The 19,883-nt window shown below is 37.5% G+C and overlaps 1 protein-coding gene across 1 annotated transcript; it reads left to right on the top strand.

Moving 5' to 3' along the window:
• Positions 1-1,727: 1,727 nt before the first annotated feature.
• Positions 1,728-5,501, top strand: LOC126588703 (transcription factor MYB46-like). Its single transcript, XM_050253811.1, has 2 exons — positions 1,728-2,114; positions 4,225-5,501. The coding sequence occupies exons 1-2, from the start codon at positions 1,816-1,818 to the stop codon at positions 4,955-4,957; spliced, it is 1,032 nt and encodes a 343-aa protein (XP_050109768.1). The 5' UTR covers positions 1,728-1,815; the 3' UTR covers positions 4,958-5,501.
• Positions 5,502-19,883: the final 14,382 nt, after the last annotated feature.

The raw sequence follows: 19,883 nt of genomic DNA, 5'->3' as shown, positions 1-19,883 counted from the left end.
GGATGAGGTGATTGTAGTAGTAGCAAAGGAACCATTCGAGTTAGAAACAGGGGTGGGGGGTACGGTGATGGTGGTGGTGATGGTGGGGGGAGGTTGGGGAGAGGAGCCATCAACAAACTTCCAGAGGTCGTGACCAATCAAGAATGGCTTAATTTAACATATTTTGGACTTTTGTTTAACAGAACAATCGAGAGTGAATGCTCAACTAATTGTCGATAGATCGCAGCTCCGTTTAATGATCATTTTAGATCATCAATCCAGAGCCTATTTAATATATGGTTTGTATGTGTATATGTATTGGTTGCATAAGCATGTTCAAGGTTATAGTGCTAACTAGTTTTGCCCACTATTTTTCGTCGGTATTGAGATGTAAGTTCACGATTCCCTTGTCGTCGCCTAAGCTCAATTTTTCCGTTGTGGCTCAAACCTAAAGTATTGACAATATATTCTGATAGGCTGTTTGGAAACAATATATTATCTTATAAGTATGTGCTTGTGTGAGAATAAATTATCTCTTGTAGTCGCCAAAAAAATTTCTACTAATTATTGACGCCGTTTAATCACTCAAAAAATTATCATTTTTAGGCATTAGAATTCGCCCTAAACATGGATGTACGTTTTGGCGTTGGGTACTGCTCGACTGATACATGCATACACTAAACAAATTTGAATTGTCCGTACGCGTGTACAAACATAGGCCGTGTTACTTATCACCAGGAAGTCGACAGCCACCAACTTTTGGTTAAATTTTTTCGACAAGGTTGGTTACCTTTACGGCAAAATCAGAAGCTTAGATTTTAAATTGTAATTATCTTGATTTATGAAATCTCAAAATCCAAGTCTTAAACTAAACCGTAATCAGAACCTAATTAGAATTTAATCGATTAACCCTAAACCCTAATCATCGACCAGCATGCATTCCAACGGAACCGTAATATAAAATACACATGCATGATGAAAATGAATACACCGGCACACATGCATATATTGAATTTAACGGAGCCCTAATTGAATACGTACTATGCTGCATGCTATATATAATATATTAGTTTGTTTTAACCGTTTTAGTATTGCATAGATTGATAGTGAAAGCTCCAAATCACTTATTTTGTCACCTTTCTCATAAGAGAAGAATATAAGGATAAATTGCTACAAAATGGAGTCTTTTTTACTTTTTCTAAATTCATCTACATATGAAGCTTAAACATGGGATGTGGATCTCATGGCTAATCAGCATTGAAGCTGAATGAACTGGACCAATAAGTGCACATAATGGATTATTCTTGATTATCTTATTCTTTATCTTCAACAATACGTGTAGAGAGAGAGACATTATGTGAAGTGGAAGCAAATTTATATGTTGGCTTGGTTCCAAAAAGAAAAGAACACACACAAAATACTTCATATATACACATATATTTTATTTGATGCTTTTATAATATAATATGATGATTACCTTGCGAATGAAGAAAATAGGTATAGAAAAGAGACAAAGGTCATGGAGTCAAAGACAAGAGGATCCCACCTCTCTCTCTCTCTCATACAGCCAGGTCCCTGTCCAAACCGTTTTCTACCCAGACACATCAACCAACTCTCTCTCTCTCTCTCTCTCTCTCTTCCCTATATTGTAAGCAAACCCCACAACCATCACCATCATCATTATCATCATCATTCCCACCATATGAAGCCTTGTGTCTCTCTTTTTCTCTATAAAGTCATCACATATTTACATCAAACTAGTTGGGAGAGAATAAGACATCCAAAACATTAATTCTCGATAAGCCATCTCCTTTCACCCATCGCTCTCTCATCACAATGAGGAAGCCAGAGCCTTCCTCTGCAGCAGCAGGCAAGAACAACAAAGAGAACAACTCCAACAGTAAGCTCCGAAAGGGTTTGTGGTCGCCGGAGGAGGACGACAAGCTGATGAGGTATATGATCAACAATGGCCAAGGTTGTTGGAGCGATGTGGCAAGAAACGCTGGTCTGCAGAGGTGCGGCAAGAGTTGCAGATTGCGCTGGATCAATTACTTGAGGCCCGACCTTAAGCGAGGTGCCTTTTTGCCCCAAGAAGAAGAGCTCATTATCCATTTGCATTCTCTCCTTGGAAACAGGTTGTTTATCAATTAACACTTTTTACTAAATACATGTTTGATTTTTGTATATTCATGCGAAAGCTCTTCTAGTTTTTGTTGGTGTCACTTTCCATAAACGTATAGTTGATTCATCGGAATGTTTTGCATCTGGATGCTGTTGTGATTAATAAATTCAGATGCACAAGAAGTTACTAATTAGCTATACATTTTTCCAATGATACGCACATTATACAGGACAAGCTGGCATTCTCTTCTATTAAAGCTTTGGTGTGGAAGAGTAAATTCTAAGTAGAAAAAAAATTATGGATGTCAAATAAATGAGAAGGCTTATGTGACAAAGTTTATAAGAGGATTTTAGGATGGAATAGTTGTTGAGAATATGCAATCCCCATTATAAGTCATTGAAATTTTGGGGTCTCTACACTCTTTATTGACGATTTGACAATTAGTTTTAAGTTTTAATTTTTTTAAAACGAAAAACTTATTTGATAACTTTTTCAGTTAATAAAAGAATAAAAACTGAAAATTTAAATTTAGACAATTTATTTTTTTTAGCTTTCATTTTCTTGGAAATCAAGTCAAGTCAATTTTTTTTAAACTGACAAAAGAAGCATTCAATTTTTAGTTTTCATGTTTCATTTAAAAAAAAAAACAAAAAAACTGAACACCCAAAACAATTATCATATAAGTTTTTTAGTTTTTAGAAAAAGTAAAATAAAAGTTAAAAATTGTATATTAAATAGCATAGAATACATGTCATCTACTATGACTTTTTATTTAAACGAATATAATTTTCTTCTATCAATGAAAAAAAATATCACTAGATTTCAAGACGTCATTAATATGTTAATCCACTTACCAAGGGTGCTCAAAATATAATATTTTATATATAATATATGTATACACTATAAATATATTTTATTGTAAACAAATTAAAGCACTTTTGCACGACACATGTATAAATCTAAAGTAATGCAACACTTACCACATTTGTCATATCATGTTTATACAACCTCTCTAATAGAGATATGACCCACTAACACATGTGAATTTCATCTCTGTTAGAAATATGGTACAAAATGGGGTATGAAAAATGTGATAAGGGTAACATTTGATAAATATATAGATATTGTGTTGGATGCTTGCATCAACCCATATACAAAAATAATTTATTCTTCGTCATAATACAGGTCACATAAATAAATAACAAGTTGGTTAAGTTTTATTTATTTATTATTATGGGATTAGTATGCCAATGTTGACTATAATATCGCAAATATTGAAACTTATTAAATTTTTGGTATATATGAAAGTGAAAAAGGGTTAAAAAATTATGTCTATAAATTCATCTAAACTATAAGGAGGAGGGTTAGAACTTAGAACACATTGGCTTGAAAATAAATACTCTATCTATTAGAACAATCCACTACTTGCTATTCCCTTGTTGTTCTTAGAATAATGCTTACCCTATTGTTTTAAGAATAATGCTATTTACACTAAAAATTTTAATATATGCAAGACTCACTTGTATTAAAATGTATAATTTTTGTTTAAAAAAAAAGAAATAAAGGTATAGTTATTCGGTCCACATCCTATATAAGCTTCCATGCAAATTAACCATCAGTACACAAAAAAACATAAGACAACGACTGATATTAGAGTATTGTCTGGTGTAAAGGGAACATAAATTGTAAAATGTATAATTCACTTGGGTTTCTTATATGTTTCCTAGGGCTTCGGCTGCCAAAAGCTATAGTAAACTAAAGAAACTGGCACCGCAATATGATGTCTACATCTCTACCTTTCGAGTCGAAGACACTCAAAATATTTATGTGTTTTAATTTAGGAAGGCATGCAAATCATGCATTAAGGAAACGCATATAAGAAGCTAAATAATAGACATAATATTTTATATATACAATACACACACACACACACACACACACACACACACACACATACACATATAACTCATCAAACACTAGTTGTTGGGGAAAAAAGAAATCAAACAATTCAATATTTTCTTGTTGGTCAAGAATGAAACACTCTTGTTAAAACCAACTCTTTTAAGTGGTTGATAATATATGACTTTTTTTTTTTTAACTATTTTGTTTTTATATACGTGTAGGTGGTCACAAATTGCAGCCCGGCTGCCAGGAAGAACTGACAATGAAATAAAGAATTTCTGGAACTCAACAATAAAGAAAAGGTTAAAGAATTTGTCATCCTCCAATGGCTCACCAAACACAAGCGACTCATCCCCAGAGGCTAAAGATCATCGTGTGGTGGCAGCCAGTAGGTTCATTATTCCCGGCCAAGAACATGGCATGGTGCCAATTTACATGGACTCAACATCTTCATTCATGCAATCTGCGGTCCTCAGCCACATGTTCGATCCATTTCCTGCACTCGATATTGATCAGGGTGGCCTAACCTTGCCCGGTGCAGGTGGATACTACAACGCCAACCCATGCATAACACAAAGGGAGATTGGAGTCGGTGGTGGTGATGATTGTTATAATTTTGGAGGAAACGGAGGGTTTGGGAGTGGGGATGTTGATATTGGGGTAGAAGGAGAGATATTTGTCCCTCCCCTTGAGAGTGTCAGCATTGAAGACCAAAATATTAAAACTGAAACCACCTATGGGGATAGTAAAAATAATAATATTTACTACAATAATATAAATAGCATCCTCACCTGCAATAAAACTAATAAAAATATTAAAGGTGAGAGCATAATTGGGGTTGGGAATTACTTTGACGATGATCAGGAAGAGTTAACAATGGGGGACTGGGACTTGGAGGATTTGATGAAAGATGTTTCATCTTCCTCCTTTCCTTTTCTTGACTACCAAAGTTGAGTAATTGCCTTCAAATATTCCAACATCTTTTTTTCCTTTTTCTTTTTAATTTTCTTCACATAATCTTTATTTTTTGTCCTTTTTTTTATTATTTGAGAATCTCCTTTTATTCCTAAAGGTTAATAGAAAATTACTCCTAGTCATAGACTGCAGAAGTACCACAGCAGTGTTTATTCTACTTTCATATTACCACATGGTATAAGAAGGCAAGGTAGCTTAGATAAAGTGGGACAGTGGTCTGAAATAAAGGTCACACTTGAGTATATGTAAAGTGGTAAGGAAGAGTCTTGTATGTATCTGCCTTTTTCATGGCGCTGAGATGCTTCAAGTAGTGTGATATTTTGTGAAGGAAGATGTGAATAGCTACATAAAATGTAGGGAGAGATGCATCAAGGTTAATCATAATAATGAGTTGGTATGTATATCAATTGTGGCTATTATGAGATGTACAAAATAATGGCAGGTGGAATTTTGTTATCAATGGGTGATAAGTAGGTTGTACTACACATTTGATGAAGATAATATACTTATTCCCTCTTTTTCACTTTTATTTATTTTTAATTATATCAAGTAAATATTTCATAAAAAAATTGTTACGACATTTTTCTTTAATGAACTTAAATAAAATAGCACGCACTTGTGGTAGCAAAAAACTGCAGTTTTCCATCTTGACAAAATAATTACCCACTTTTGATCAAAGACCAAAGCCACACGCCCAAAGAGTGGGGCAAGGAGGGGGTGGTTTGGCCAATGGATCTCCGATGCATAAGTCAATTTCTCTAGAAAGAGAAAGAGTTTATGGCTTAGTTGCGTAGCGAAAGTTTACCAAAATATGGTGTAGAATAGGTTATTTATAGGGAGATGTGATTGGCTATGGGAGAAAGATCTTGCGCCATGTGTCGTCATCTAGTTGGCCAAGGTGCGTCATCTGTTAGAGAGGAAAAAATTATCCCGAAGATATTATTAATTAAATAAAATATTGGGGGATTATCTTGTAGTATCCCTGATTGGATATGACTGTGATTCCTTACTTGATTGAGTTGGTATTCAATAAAGAAAACTTAACGATCAGGATTAGTTATTAATCCCCTCTTTTATTCCATTGTCTTATCTTCTTGCCATGGGCAGCGGAGCTTGGAGAGATTGAAGTCAGTAGTTCAGGTCTTCAATAGTGTTGAACTACAAGTGGAACTCTACCTTAAATAGAGGATTAAATAAAGCTAGAGAAAATTTATTTTCCAAACAAAAAGGAGAGAAAACTGGAGGAAATTCTTCCTCTCCCTCAGTTTTCTTCTTCGCTTGCCCTGTGAAGAGTTGATCATCGTTGCCTTCTTCATTGTTGTAGCTATCATGCCAAGAAGTAAGACAATTTTCCTTTCCTTACCATCGCTGCCACGGGAGAGCTTAGGATTGGTGGGTAGGGGCATATGTGGTTGACATGGTTGTAGAGGTTGCCTAGAGGTTGAAGTGGCTTGGCCAAAGCCGAGGAACGGAGCCGCGTGGGTGGCTAGAGTTGCTAAAGATGGCTAGTGCATGTTAGGTTGCTGGGGAAAGAGTTGGGCCACTGGGCCTACCTCATTAGGCCGCTTGCAAGTGAGAAAGATAGGGCTAAGACGCTGGGTTGGGCTTAGCACGGGGCCTTAGGGTCAGTCTACTTAGAGGAGAGAGCATGGGCCATAGGCCTCCGTGGCTGCTACTGCAACTGCTCCAGCCATGGGGCCTTAGGCTACGACCTAATGCCTCTTCTTCTTTCTTCTTCCTTCTGCTACTATAACTGCTCGAGCCATAGGGCGCAAAAGTGATAAATATCCTCAATTTAAGTATCATCAAAGCAAGTTTTCAGGCAAAGTGGGATACTTCAGAGTTCCAAAAGCCAAGATTGGCCATAAGGAATTGTTCCAGGATTTTCTCAAGAAATACATGCATGCAATCCCCTCCAGGGTTCATGTGAGGCAGGTGAAAAACAAAAGTATCCATGAATCATGCACTAAAGCTGCTTAAACGGGGAAGAGAGTGATCATATTTCATTTGTAATACTTCATACTGGGATTCACCTTTCCCATGTCACGCTTCTTCTAAAAGGTAATTTGCTCAATGCAATCTGTGCTATTGTAGGATTTCATAAGTTAAGCAAATTCTTCAGTATGCACCTAACCATTAACGAATTCTAGTACTTTTGTTTTAGATTGGTCACAAAGATGGGGTGGGGCAGTTGAGGTCTGCATGCCATAAGCTCTTGAATTCTTCAAACATGGGTGATCATGAATAAGCCAAGGACACATTGGAAGTTATTAGAATATAAATTTGACTCGTCATCTGAGCCGAGCGCCTGATAAAGTTTATAGTTGGTAAGTGAATAGCTTTCTCCTTTGTTTGCTTGAGATTTCTAGTGAGCTGCTCTTGACTTCGGATTACTAAATATCTTCTTTTCTTGTCTAGGTTTCGAGTTTGGCCTAACTTCGAAGATCAAACCTGACATGAAGAAACTGCGTGCCACCATGGGTATTCCAGTCGAGTACCATAAATGGCACTAGGTGCTTAGTCATTTTCTTAGGGTGAAAGGTGGACTGTCTCCCAAGGAAGAGATTAAATGTATCAAAGAGAATACATATGCTTGCCTGATCGCCTTTGTCAAGCTCACTATTACTTGCTAGTGAGAGTGGTACGAGAAGAGCTTCACTACCTGCATGTGAGTCGTCGGTCGATAAAAAGCCAACGAATTATTTTGTTGCCCACATAAGTTCTCCTACTCCTAAGAAACTTGTCATCAATTTGTCTTCCCCAGATGAAAAAAAAGAACCCGCTAAGCTTAAGCCAATGAAGTATGCTGCTCCAAAGGAAGCTAAATCCATTACTGAGAAAATTGCTTAACGCAAGAGTTTCATGTTGCCTTTATGCCTGGGTTTGGAGATCGAGTAAAGCGTCCATCTGGAGCTATGTCTGTATCGGCTTGCAAGAGGCTTACCACTGTGATGTGTAGGAAGGTAGACTCAGCTGCTAAAGAAATACCGAAGCCTATTCATTCTTCTGTTGTGCAGCTGAGCTGCTTGCCTAGAAGGAGGAAACTGTTTCTAAAGGCAATTATACCTGAAGAGTTTTTTGAGATTCACTCGTTATTTAATGATGATCTACTTAAAGATCCATCTGGTTATGCCAAGTTTGTTGAAAGTGTTGGGAAAACAGTGGGCTTGGGTGCCTTTTCAAAGTGTGCTACTGATGAAAGAAGAATTTCACTTATTGCGACTATACCAAAAGTTCTTATCTTGACCGCTAAGGCCGTGTGCTTGGATAAAGTCAACTCTGCATGTAAGTTTTGATCCCTACAAGACTCCGGTCACTGAATGTTATAGGGGCATCTAAAGCGGGACCCTGCTGTTTGAGGTTCAACGAACCGAAGTCATTTGAGGAATAAGAATGCCGACGTCATTTGGATAGAGAGAACCCTAGGGGCATAGCTAGAAAAGATTATCCCCGTATCTCTAGCAAGCTAACAGTTTAGGTCAGGAGCCCTCTCTCCCTTACAAATGAGTCCATGGAACCACTTAAAAAGTTCTCCTAGCCTCGATTCAAATCATTTCATAGAGATTTTGATAAGGATGATCACGTTATGCACTTCTTCCACATATGGTGGTGGGTGAATTTGGTTCCAACAATGGGTGCTTTCATTGACAGTAAACTCAGATTCCTCTCGATTAGATCACTCTACCCTTATGAAAACCTTTCCCAGACAGTCATTATATGGTCGAGCCTTTGACCCGAATAACTAAAATAGCTCTTTAATAGATCAAGTACGGGACAGAGTGTTGATGATACATGCATCGATAAAGGATCTTCGAAAACATTTACAATCCAAAGAGTGGGTTGGACTTTTAAGGCTAGAGGAATGGATGAAAAATATAGAAGATACCATCATCTGTTTCCAAAACTAACTATCTAGGCACCACTAAGAATGGCTGGTCCAGGTCCATGCATGCTGGCCCGAGAACATGCTCCAAAAGCACGCCGTGGGAAGCCACAGAAAACTCAAGGTCTACTCTTGATCCAATGTTCGAGAAGAAAATTGTTTCCTAAGGTCAACTACATAGATGGAAAGCAAGGACGCTTTCAAAAGGCACAGAAGGGAAGGAAGACGACACATGAAGGACCCCGATCTCCACGATCCCTGTTGTAGGAATAGATGCTACCTACCCCTCTTTGATGGTGCTCTTGTTATTAAGCTGCAAATCTCTGACTCTGTGGTAGGCCGAGTTTTGATAGATAATAGAGCATAAAGTAACATCCTTTTTAGGGTTGTGGTCAAAAAAATGGGCATCCTCAATAGGGTTAACAACAGAAGACCTACTATCCAAACCTTTGATGAGACCTCACTCTATACCTTGGGAATAATAAAGCTTGTGGTGCGAGTGAAATTGTCCAAACATCTTATGACCTTCCATGTCATGGATTACCAATCCCTTATAACGCCATTCTTGACCAAGAATGGTTGTACAACATGGGCTAAAAGGGAAGCAAATAACCGATGCTAAAAGGGAAATACCCTACTAGTGAAAGACATGCCTCTCATAGACCTTTTCCATATTGCCTAAGAAAAAAGACAATATCAGAACTACACACAGTTTGATTCTCATTTCGGGATAGGTAGGCAGTCCATTCCAGATTCGACCATAACGTCACTGTTTACATGAAAACAGGTCAAAGGAAAACTCATCTTGTAATGGCCCACCATAAGCTTATCGTCAAAAGTGATCCCTGATGTAGTTTTTACATTATATCATTGTTTCTTAGAACCAGTAATTTGATTCTCCTTCCCAGATATATGTAGATAATCTTTCCTAGATACAATCATATTCCATTTTCAATGATTCCTATTATTGGAACCAAATCTGCACACCTCCGTTAACAATGGTTGAACAAAAATTTGAGTAAACCAAAGCAAACTGTAAAACTGTAAAACAACCGTAAGCAAGTCTTAGGCCGGGGGGTGTGCTGGCCAAAGGCTCTCCGATGGTCAAGTCAGTAAAGGATTTGAGACTCAAGCAATGGGCAAGAGAATTCAAGTGAATAGATTGTGTTACCGTGGATGAACCCTAGATGAGTGTATTTATACAGTGGGAAACACACATTTTTAGGATAGAATCATCGTTCTAAGCGAGAGAATCTTAGAGAATATCTAGAAAGTAGATATTGCATCTTTTTTGGAGTTGTGATTACTTGCGGCAACACCTATCCCTAGTTTGTAGAGATTTCAAAACTTATAGGATTTGATTGTGTCCATATTCGGATTAAATTGTATGTCTTGTGGAACAAGCATGGTTATCCAGTGAAGTCGCTAGGACTCTGCCTAGTGCCCCGGAGTAGAGTGGTGGTGGCACCCAACTTCATCTGATGCAACTCTGCCTGGAGCTAGTGAATCTATGACCAGACTTCTGAGGTAACAATATTCGAATTAGCCTTATTCTGGCCCTAGAAAATCATGGTCCAACACCTATTTTCACTATAAATAAAGAAGCTTTATTTGTCTTCATTTCAATATTTACTCTTTTTTTCTCTTTATGGTGATGTAGGGAATACTTTACTCACTTCAAAACAAAGCATAAACTTAAAAAACTTCGCTTGAAAGCAAGTCTAAATTTCAAAATAACACTGTCAAAGGAGTCTCTCTTAACCCATCCTGTATTAAAATGGTTAGTAGTTTGGGATATTCAAGCCGTAATAAGCGCAGTTATGATTAGCGGGCCACGAGCACAGGCACATGGCACCCTGACCGAAAGTCCAATACATCATCTAGCCTTAAAAAATGTTATATAACTAGCAAAGTTGTGGTTATAACATTCAAACCTGGGATCTATGCCATTCAAAAGAATAGTCGAAAGGGGCGAACTAAAAATTATACGTAGGTGGCTCTGAACTCCAACCTTGAGTAAGACTACTTCTAACCAATTAAGGTAGTCTGATTAGAAATGTTAAGGTCCGATGCAGATGGTCTGACAAAAGGATTAAAAAAGTGTTTTCAACCCACATGTCAACGACCATGTCTCTAAAGAACTTTTGTTTAAGATTCACTAAAGATTAACACGTAATTCAAGCTAGGAAAGAAACCTTTCTTTAGTACTACGTTGCAAGTATTGAAATCCTTGGGCTAAGAGTTGGGGCAGGGTAAGAAGATTAATTCATTTTCACAAGTTGTCTTCCGGTAAGATTCAAAATTCTTAGTCAGATAAATACGTTTTAATAAGTACAGAGCAAAAGATTTCTTATGAGTTTAATGTTTAGTTCTTGATACTAAGGTAAGGTGGTATGCCGGATATCATGATGAGAAGCTTAATGAATGCTAAGTTTGGGAGGTAATGTTGTTCCAAATATACATTACCAAGAAGGCTTTTGAGCTCTATCCTGGGCCCACAACTTACTTATATTTCTCTAAATCATTTATTTCTCCGAAAATGTGTGTTTACCTTAGAAAGGTTTATCGAATTAAGATTTCTCCATGAACAAAGAAGGAACAATAATTATATTACTGCGAAAATACAAGTTTAGATCATGGAAAAGACAAGCCCCCGTCCTAGCCAAGAAACACTAATGTTGATATCCTTTTGCAACTTCTTTCCTCTTGGCAGAACTTGAAGTCTTTGCAAATATGTCTAGCATTGGGTTGTCATTAGAGTTGGACTCTTCCTCTTGCTTTGCCTCCAAATCTGAAATCTCATTCAATAAATGCTCTAGAATGGGAAAGTCTATGTGTTTGATCTCCTCTATGATCTTATAAACATCTTAACCACCGATGTGGTCTTGTCAAGCATAACCTATGAGGTACCCTAGGTTGTATCATTCGATGTACTCTTCTATGGTTGCCTTTTTGTGGGTATCCCGAAAGGCTAACATTTCTGATATGTGCACATCAATGATTTGTTGAAGGTCTGCAATGCGGGTATTTTCCCTTTGATCAACCTTTTGGCACTATTCTACTTTTAATTCTAAAGCGGCATGTTCCGCCACCCAAGCGCTTTGCTCTGAATATAGTATGTGCTCCGACTCTTGTCTCAGATCTATAGATGCCTGATCTGCTTCACCTTTGGCTCAACTCTTCAACATCAACTCCTCCCTCGTCTTCACAAGGTCGTTCCGGTAATCATTAGCCTTCATCTCCTTAAACGTAGCTACATTGATGTATTTATATATTTTCACCTTTTGGGTATCCTTCAAAGGTTGTTGTTCAGTTTGAATCCTCCTAAGCTCCTCTAATTAGACCAACAGTCGCCGCTCAAACTCCAACCTCGTATCTGTCTCTAGTGAGGATGTTCACTCAAGTTCTTAAACTCGCCCCATTTGGCGGAATAGGGCCATCTTTGTCCATACATTGGCCTAACAAACAAAAATTAGAAAGAAGAATAACGGTGCTAAAATATACTTGCATTAAGGAGAAAATGGAATATAATATTACCTTATAACATCTTCAGAACACTGCATCAAGACATCACCATGAGATGTGCATACTTCTTTATAGTCTGCAGAGGTAATTGTGGCACCCAAGAAAGCGCAGTTATATTCTGCGCTCCGAAGTCCGCTGGCATCTGTTAGAAGGGTGACATGACCAACTAAAGCCCTAATAACAAGATGAGGTCGCGCAGTTCCTTAGGACCTGGTTGAAGTTTCGGGCAGAAGATTATTGCTACTAGGGAGTGACTTTACAAGTCTTGCCAATGGAAGAACTGATATGTAGGATGGCGCAAAAGGAGAAGTTGGAACTCAGCTTGATTATGGTTGAAGAACTGATGAAAGTGTCATAGATGATAGTTTGAGCTTGGGCTTGAGTGCTTGTTAGGATGCCTGCTCCAAAGGCAGGAGGGACAAAGTTAGCGGTTTGCTAACCAAGGATAGTGGGGTAGGCGTTCCAAGCCTTGTAGGTGGCGGAGAAGCTATATGTATTTTCCTTCTCAGTGGGATCTCTTCCTCTTCCCAAGAATTTTAGGCATAGTATGAAGGAAATATTTGTGAAAACTAGGTAATTTAAGCAACATCTATGCATGCAATTAACAATTAAAAGGTGGAATCATGCTTGTATGCACTCAATAACAAAACTTTACCCATGAAATTCAAGGCCTAGTAATTGTGGTGAACCAATACTCAACTCAAATCTTAAAAAGAGTTGGGAAACTTTTATACCTTTGAAGCACCTCTTTCCTTAGCAAAGGATACTCACCCATGTGAGGGCATTCTTTCCATAGTCTCCTTGCTCCTTGACTCCATGGATGTGGATGGAGGAACTTTACTTCTTGGCTCCATGACTTCTTGGATGGATGAAGAAATGGATTCTCCAAGTTCCCAAAATAGGGAACCTCTAAGTCTCCACACCAAGGAGAGCATTGAGGATGAGATGAGTGACCTAGAGGAAGAAAGATTGCTAGCTATTTTCCTCTAGGGTGGCCGGCCTTCTAAGAGAAGAGAGAGCTTTGTGTTCTCATCTTTTCTCTCTAAAAAACCCTAATGAGCTTTTGGCTATAAAGTCCTCTATATAGTCACTTCACTTAAGTGACAAAAAGAACCAAAACCCATTCATTTACAATGTGGCTGGCCTTTTAAAGGCTTTGGGCTGTTTTGACCCTTTTGAGTCTTTAGTCATTAAGTTGTCATACAACTTAAGTTAATGGGCTTGACTGTTCTAAGCCCAATAGGCCTTAAGGTCGAATAATTACTTAAAAGCTGAAACGAACTTATTCATTTGATTGATAAACATATTAATTAATCCTAGCCATAAATAATTAAATGATTTAATTATCCTTACTCATCTCCATTGTTTCTTTAATATCTACCTTACGCAGTGTACGATCCATTAGGTTCCTTTTAGCGAGGCAGTGGGCGATTAGAATTCTTTAAATCGATTGTGAATTGAAACATACTTTCAATTCTCCCTTTAGTGATTATACACCTTTAAGGCTTCCACAAACCATGAGTGACACCTAGCAGCATATCATGGCTACCCATGTTAATCAGAAGAGGTGGAGAACCTATTTAGTTTAGGATTACAATGCATTACGGTTTTTCTCTAATACAATACTCTTGACCACATTGTTTGGTTTGATAGTTTATTCGTGTTTACTATCCAATATGATTCTTTTACATATATGATTACCTTGAATGTGATTTGGAATGAGTTCATAAATCTCATTTATACTCTGACCAGAGATTCTTAATCATATTATAGAGTATTGTCCCTCAAACGGTTTTAAGGTTAGAGATCCCTTGTTGTGCATTCACTTGCCTCCATGGCTAAGTGGCTTAACCCCAACTATGTGGTGGACACCCTTTGCCGGAGTGACTTTGACATAGTCATGATCAAGGACCTAACCACAAGACAAGTATGATGCCTCAGGTCAAAGAACTACTTTGCATTATCCCAACCATGAGTTCTCATGAGGCATCAGTATGAGAACTCCTTGTTGTTCGTGTTCAGTGGACTCATTCTCTAATGAGCACCTACATGCTTGCCTTGGTGTCAGTCACACCAATGACTCAAGACCAATCACTCTCCCCAAGAGAACACATAGCACGTATTGATTTTAACGGACTGTCAATTGCCAATTGGCAATCCTATGATTAGGAACGTTTAGGATATGTATACGAAAGAGAATGGTCTCATGGATCTAACTTCTTTAGATCACATTCTCCCAATTACATATTCCTTGGACTTATCGTCTAAGCATATAACAATAATCTTTGCCCTTTATATTAAACCAAATTAGTTGAACATGTGAAATATCCGAAAAGTATCATCATATGATTGGCTTTAGGGCATATTTCCAACATAGTATCCATGATCGGCAACTGGGGTTAAGACATTGCAATCGATGATTGTGAGGAATAGTTATTCAATAGCTTTCATTTTCTCGGTTAGAGGATTGAGAGGTGAAATTGGTACTAGGTGGAATATCTTGTATATAAAAATTATAATCTGCTGGACTGACTAGTCAAGCCCACTAGTCAACTAAGATAGATTTGTAGTTAATAAATCAAGAATTCAATCACCATTTAAATGTTCAAGAGATATATGTACCATTTATGTGTATGTGAGATGTGTGCCACAAATAAATACTTTGAACAGAAAATATTTTAGGCCGGAAAAACAAGTTAAAAAACTGGGGACTCTCTATTAAGTCCAATCCGCTGTGTAAACAAAATTCATACAAAGACCACAGAAGCTCAATTCCTAGATACCTATATACGGAGCAACTTTACCTTTGTATAACGTTGTCTTACACGAGATGAACTCCTTCGGTCTTCACGAAGTGGCAGCTACTCCTAAGCTTTTCACCTTGTGGCACCAAGATCAACTCAAATCAATGATATGATATGATATTATGATATGCATATAAAATATGGATTCAAATGACCAGTCAGATTCTCCAGTTACACAGTTGAAGGAAGAATCTAATTTGAATCCAAAAGCTTGGTCTAAAAATGAACTTAAAGCTTAAAACTAAACCAAGAACTTAATGCAAAACCTTAAAATAATAATTGGGTGTTGGATGCATAAAATTCGTTTTTCAACAAGGGTTCCATAAATGAGGAGGAGGAACAAGGTAGAAGCATAAATGCTCTTTCTATCTCTAACTTCTCTTTAGGCAGATTTTGAACCTAGAAAACTTAAAAAAACAAAGAACCCTAGCTGGGCATATTAACCCCAAAAGCTTCAGTTTGTTTTTCACCTACCAAGGACACTTGTCGTATTACAAACTGATCAAAAAAGATTAATGGTTGAGATTTGACTATTAGTAGAAAACAGTCAAGAAGCCTATGTGGACAACTCTTAATTTACGTGCCCAGCCAGCTGGAAATCAGCAAGTAGTTCTGACTAGACAACAACACTAAATAGAATGCACCAATAATATAGACGTGAAATGCACATGCATAACCAAACCTTTCAAAGTGAGGTGTGCCACGTCCTTGAATATTTAATCCCAATAGTAGCATCCCATATTCAGATAATGTACCCTAAAACTAAATTGAGCATGTGGTACACAAATACAATATTTGACAAGGAAAGCCAAACATTTAAGACTAGACTTTACAAAAGGCTTTAAACTTAAATGAGTCCTTTTATGGGTATTTTAGGCCTCAACCTATTTCAGCCTTGGTATAGGATACTTCGAATAATGATGAACAACCGGGTTCTTCCCTCGATTGGTGAAACGATCAAGGGAAAGTAACCACTTTTACTTCGATGCTTAGCAGGAATCTGCATTGCCCAACAGAGTCTGGAAAACATATTAAGAAGCTGGGGATTGGGAGAAAGGGCAGCCCTAACTTTCATATTCTATGTCTCATTCACATTCCCCATCAATTACCAAAATATCTTTGAACCAATCTCTATCTTGCCAAGGGACATCCAAGATATACGACTTCCAAATAAGGTTACGTTTGGCCGTTTAATAGTAGTGATTAGCGAACCCATTCCTAATATTGTGCAGTAGTTTGAATTATTGGATGCCAGTTATGGTCCATACCACTGATTTAGTTGTTCAAAGCATGTGATGAGTCTGAAGGCGGCTGGGGAGAGATTACAGTTAGTCATGTCTTAGCACTACAAAATACTTTTCAAGAAGTCGGTAAGAGGGAAGCGTAAACCCAAATCTAAGAACCAAGGATAAATCTTGGTACAGATGATGCTGAGAATCAGATGATGCAGGGAGCTTAGCATAGATGTCTTGGCTGGGCTCTCACCAGACTTTGTAGTGACCTAAGAGCTTCAGACAATCCTTGACGAAGGCCTGTCCTTTTTCTCGGCTGCGAACCCTCATCAACAGATAGTTGTACGGTGAAATTTTGGGTGACTTGGTGTTTTTGCTTGAAGACTCGATTGAAAGAAGAACAAAAGGATTTGGGGAAGTTTTTTAATTGCTCTATAAAGTTTGAGCATTTTTTAAGTGGTTTGAGGGTTCTTGGTGAAACGAGAGAAAAGGTAATTTCTTATTTTTCACGTACATGCAACAAATACAAAATTCTCTGGTACCCAAGATTACACATTTGAATCCAGATCAGCTCAGCTTTATTGCTAAAGAATCTAGATATCCTATAGGATTCTCTAACTTAGAGTGAGCATTCTATCATAAAAATGTCTCTCTCCCAACTGTATAAATACACCCATCTATGGTTCATCTTAGTTAACGCAATCTTTACACTTGAATTCTCTTGCCATTGCTTGAGTCTAAAATAGTTCACTAACTTGACTATCAAAGAGCCTTTGGCCAGCACACCCCCTTCCCCTTGGTCCTAGGCTTGCTCACAGTTGTTTATTATTTTGTAGGTTGCTCAAGTTTATGCACTTCCTTTGCATACGATGGTGGACGAATTTGGTTCCAATATAAAAGATGTTCCCATCCACGCTAGAAGGACCTACAATGAGATGGTTCTTGAAGTTACCAGGTAAATCCATTGATTGCTTTGAGATCTTGGCTGACCTTTTCACCAACACTTACTCAGTCTACCATGACACTCGCAAACATCATAAAACCATGTTTAGAATGACTCCTCAGTCGAAAGGGTGAAAGCTTTAGGGCCAACCTAAAGTTCTTTCATTCGGAACTGGCTGAGGTATAGAAACTAGACGATAGGTTAGCCACCATGGCTTTCAAACAAGGCTTTTATATTTACTCACCTCTTTTCTAGAAGCCAAACAAAAAAAAAGTACGACTATGTTTCTCTGGCGAAGTGCTTCGATGTGGCAGATGGCCACATTAACTGAGACGATAAAACCTTAAAAACAGCTATTAATCAAGACAATGCTACAAAGATCGATTTAAGGACAAGTGGTCGAGCCCCCTTTTGTCAATGTCACGCAAAAAGAAAGGGCCTCTGAGACAGGCAAGCTCTATCCAAACCAATACATTGCTTTGAACATTATTATCAACAACATACTTGACAACATTAAGGACAAACCTTACCTCCAGCGTCTAAAATCACTTCCCAAACACCTAGCTAAGAAGAATCCAAATGAATATTGCTTTGAACACTACTATCAACAACATCCTCGACAACATTAAGGACAAACCTTACCTCCGGCGTCCAAAATCACTTCCCAAACACCTAGCTAAGTCTGAATGAATATTGCTCTTTCCACCAGAGTACAGACGATGCTACCGAGATTTACCACACTCTAAAGGACCATATTGAGAAATTGTTAGATCAGAGACATTGCTGGGAATTCATCGGGTGCAAAGCAAGAAAGGAGGAGTCAACCGAACCAAAAGACAAAGACAAGTTTGATAAGTGTATCGACAATGAAGATTGGTGTTCAGCGAAGAAACCTACCCTCAATGCCAATTGTATTAATGGAGGGTGGAGGATCCAAGAAGGCAGAGAAGCTGGCAGAACGATACTGTAAAGAGGAGTCCTCATCACTCTGAGATGTACTTGCCACAAACACCTTTAGATCAATTAGAGAAGCACAATATGAACTACATGTGATTTGATTCTCTTCTCAAGAATATTCAAGTCGTCCATTATAGACTCAAATGCAACGCTCCCATTTGTGTGAAGACAAGTCTATAAAGAACTCACCTTTAACGCCCTACCATAAGTTGTTTGTCAAAGATGATTTCTGATGTAATTCTTATGTTATATCATCTTTTCATAGAACTACACCATTGATTTGATTCTCCTTCTTGGAGATATGTAGAAAATCTAATAGGAGCATATTTATGCCATTTTGTTATCTTATTTCTTTTTATTTACTTAGTTAATTTCCATTTATTTTGGTAATTTAAGTTATTTTCGTATTATTGTAGGTCTAGTTGGTAAAGATGACAATAAATAGCTAAATGGAGCAATTTAGAGCATTTTTTGACTTAGAATGGATAGCATTCGTGGATAGCATATGGGCTGGACGTTTTTGGTGTTTAAGAGGTGCTAAACATTTGCTAATATCTGGAGAAATTAAAGTTGAGGCTTGGAAGGCAAGGAATTACACAAGAAAGAGGAATCCTAGTTGGAGAGGAACATTATCTTATCCTATCTTATCTTATCCTATCTTATCCAACATTATGTTATCTTATCTCCAGCTGCAAGGAGGAATCCTAATCACATTCCAACACTTTCCACCTGTTTCTTAGAGCCCTAAAATAACTCAAAACACCTAATCCCTTTTCTCCTTGGATTCAGCCATTCCCACTATATATATGAATTCCTGCAACGTGTTAGGGTGTGCCATGCCTACCATTCATCCATTGAAGTTGCTAGAATTTTCAGAGTTCTTTCTATCTTTGTTTTAAGTTTGAATGTTTATCTAAGATTGTTTTTCAGTTATGATGAACATGTGTAACTAAGTTTCTTTTTCACTAGAGGTGAATTCGAAGCCATGATCATATGTTTTATATAAATTGATTACATCTAGTTATTGTTTCATAAAACATGAATGCAATTTACATATCTGCTTTATAAAGAACTTATTCTTGTATGTTTATTAAAGATACACACTCAGTTTGCATGCAGGGATTTGATGCTAGAATATAAGGGAATTTCACTTAATCGTTATGAACTTATATTTGCAAGTAGTAACAGTCACTAGTCATGGTTGAGTTAAGTAAATTCTTGGTAGGAGTATCATGCTTTTCATAGTTACGAATGCTTTGTCAATGCTTATGATTTTCACAAAACTTAATGATCTTTGAGATGTATCTCTATCATGCTTTTCATAGATAGGGAACTTGAGAAGAATAATTTGGTTGTGCCGCTGAGTCTAATTCAATGAACTTAGGAAAATCTGAGAGTTAATTATTGTTGTTCATAATTAATTTGGGGCATTGTCAATCATGGTTTATAGGAAGAATAACTGGAAATCGATTTGTATGCATATGTTTCATGTGTGGAGAAGAATCTTTTAGCTATCTTTTCATCCATATTTCATTCACAACTTAATTTACTTGCTGCCATT

Source organism: Malus sylvestris, chromosome 11, assembly GCF_916048215.2.
Source record: "Malus sylvestris chromosome 11, drMalSylv7.2, whole genome shotgun sequence".
In the NCBI taxonomy this organism is placed as follows: domain Eukaryota; kingdom Viridiplantae; phylum Streptophyta; class Magnoliopsida; order Rosales; family Rosaceae; genus Malus; species Malus sylvestris.
This window is presented reverse-complemented; position numbering and strand designations above follow the sequence as displayed.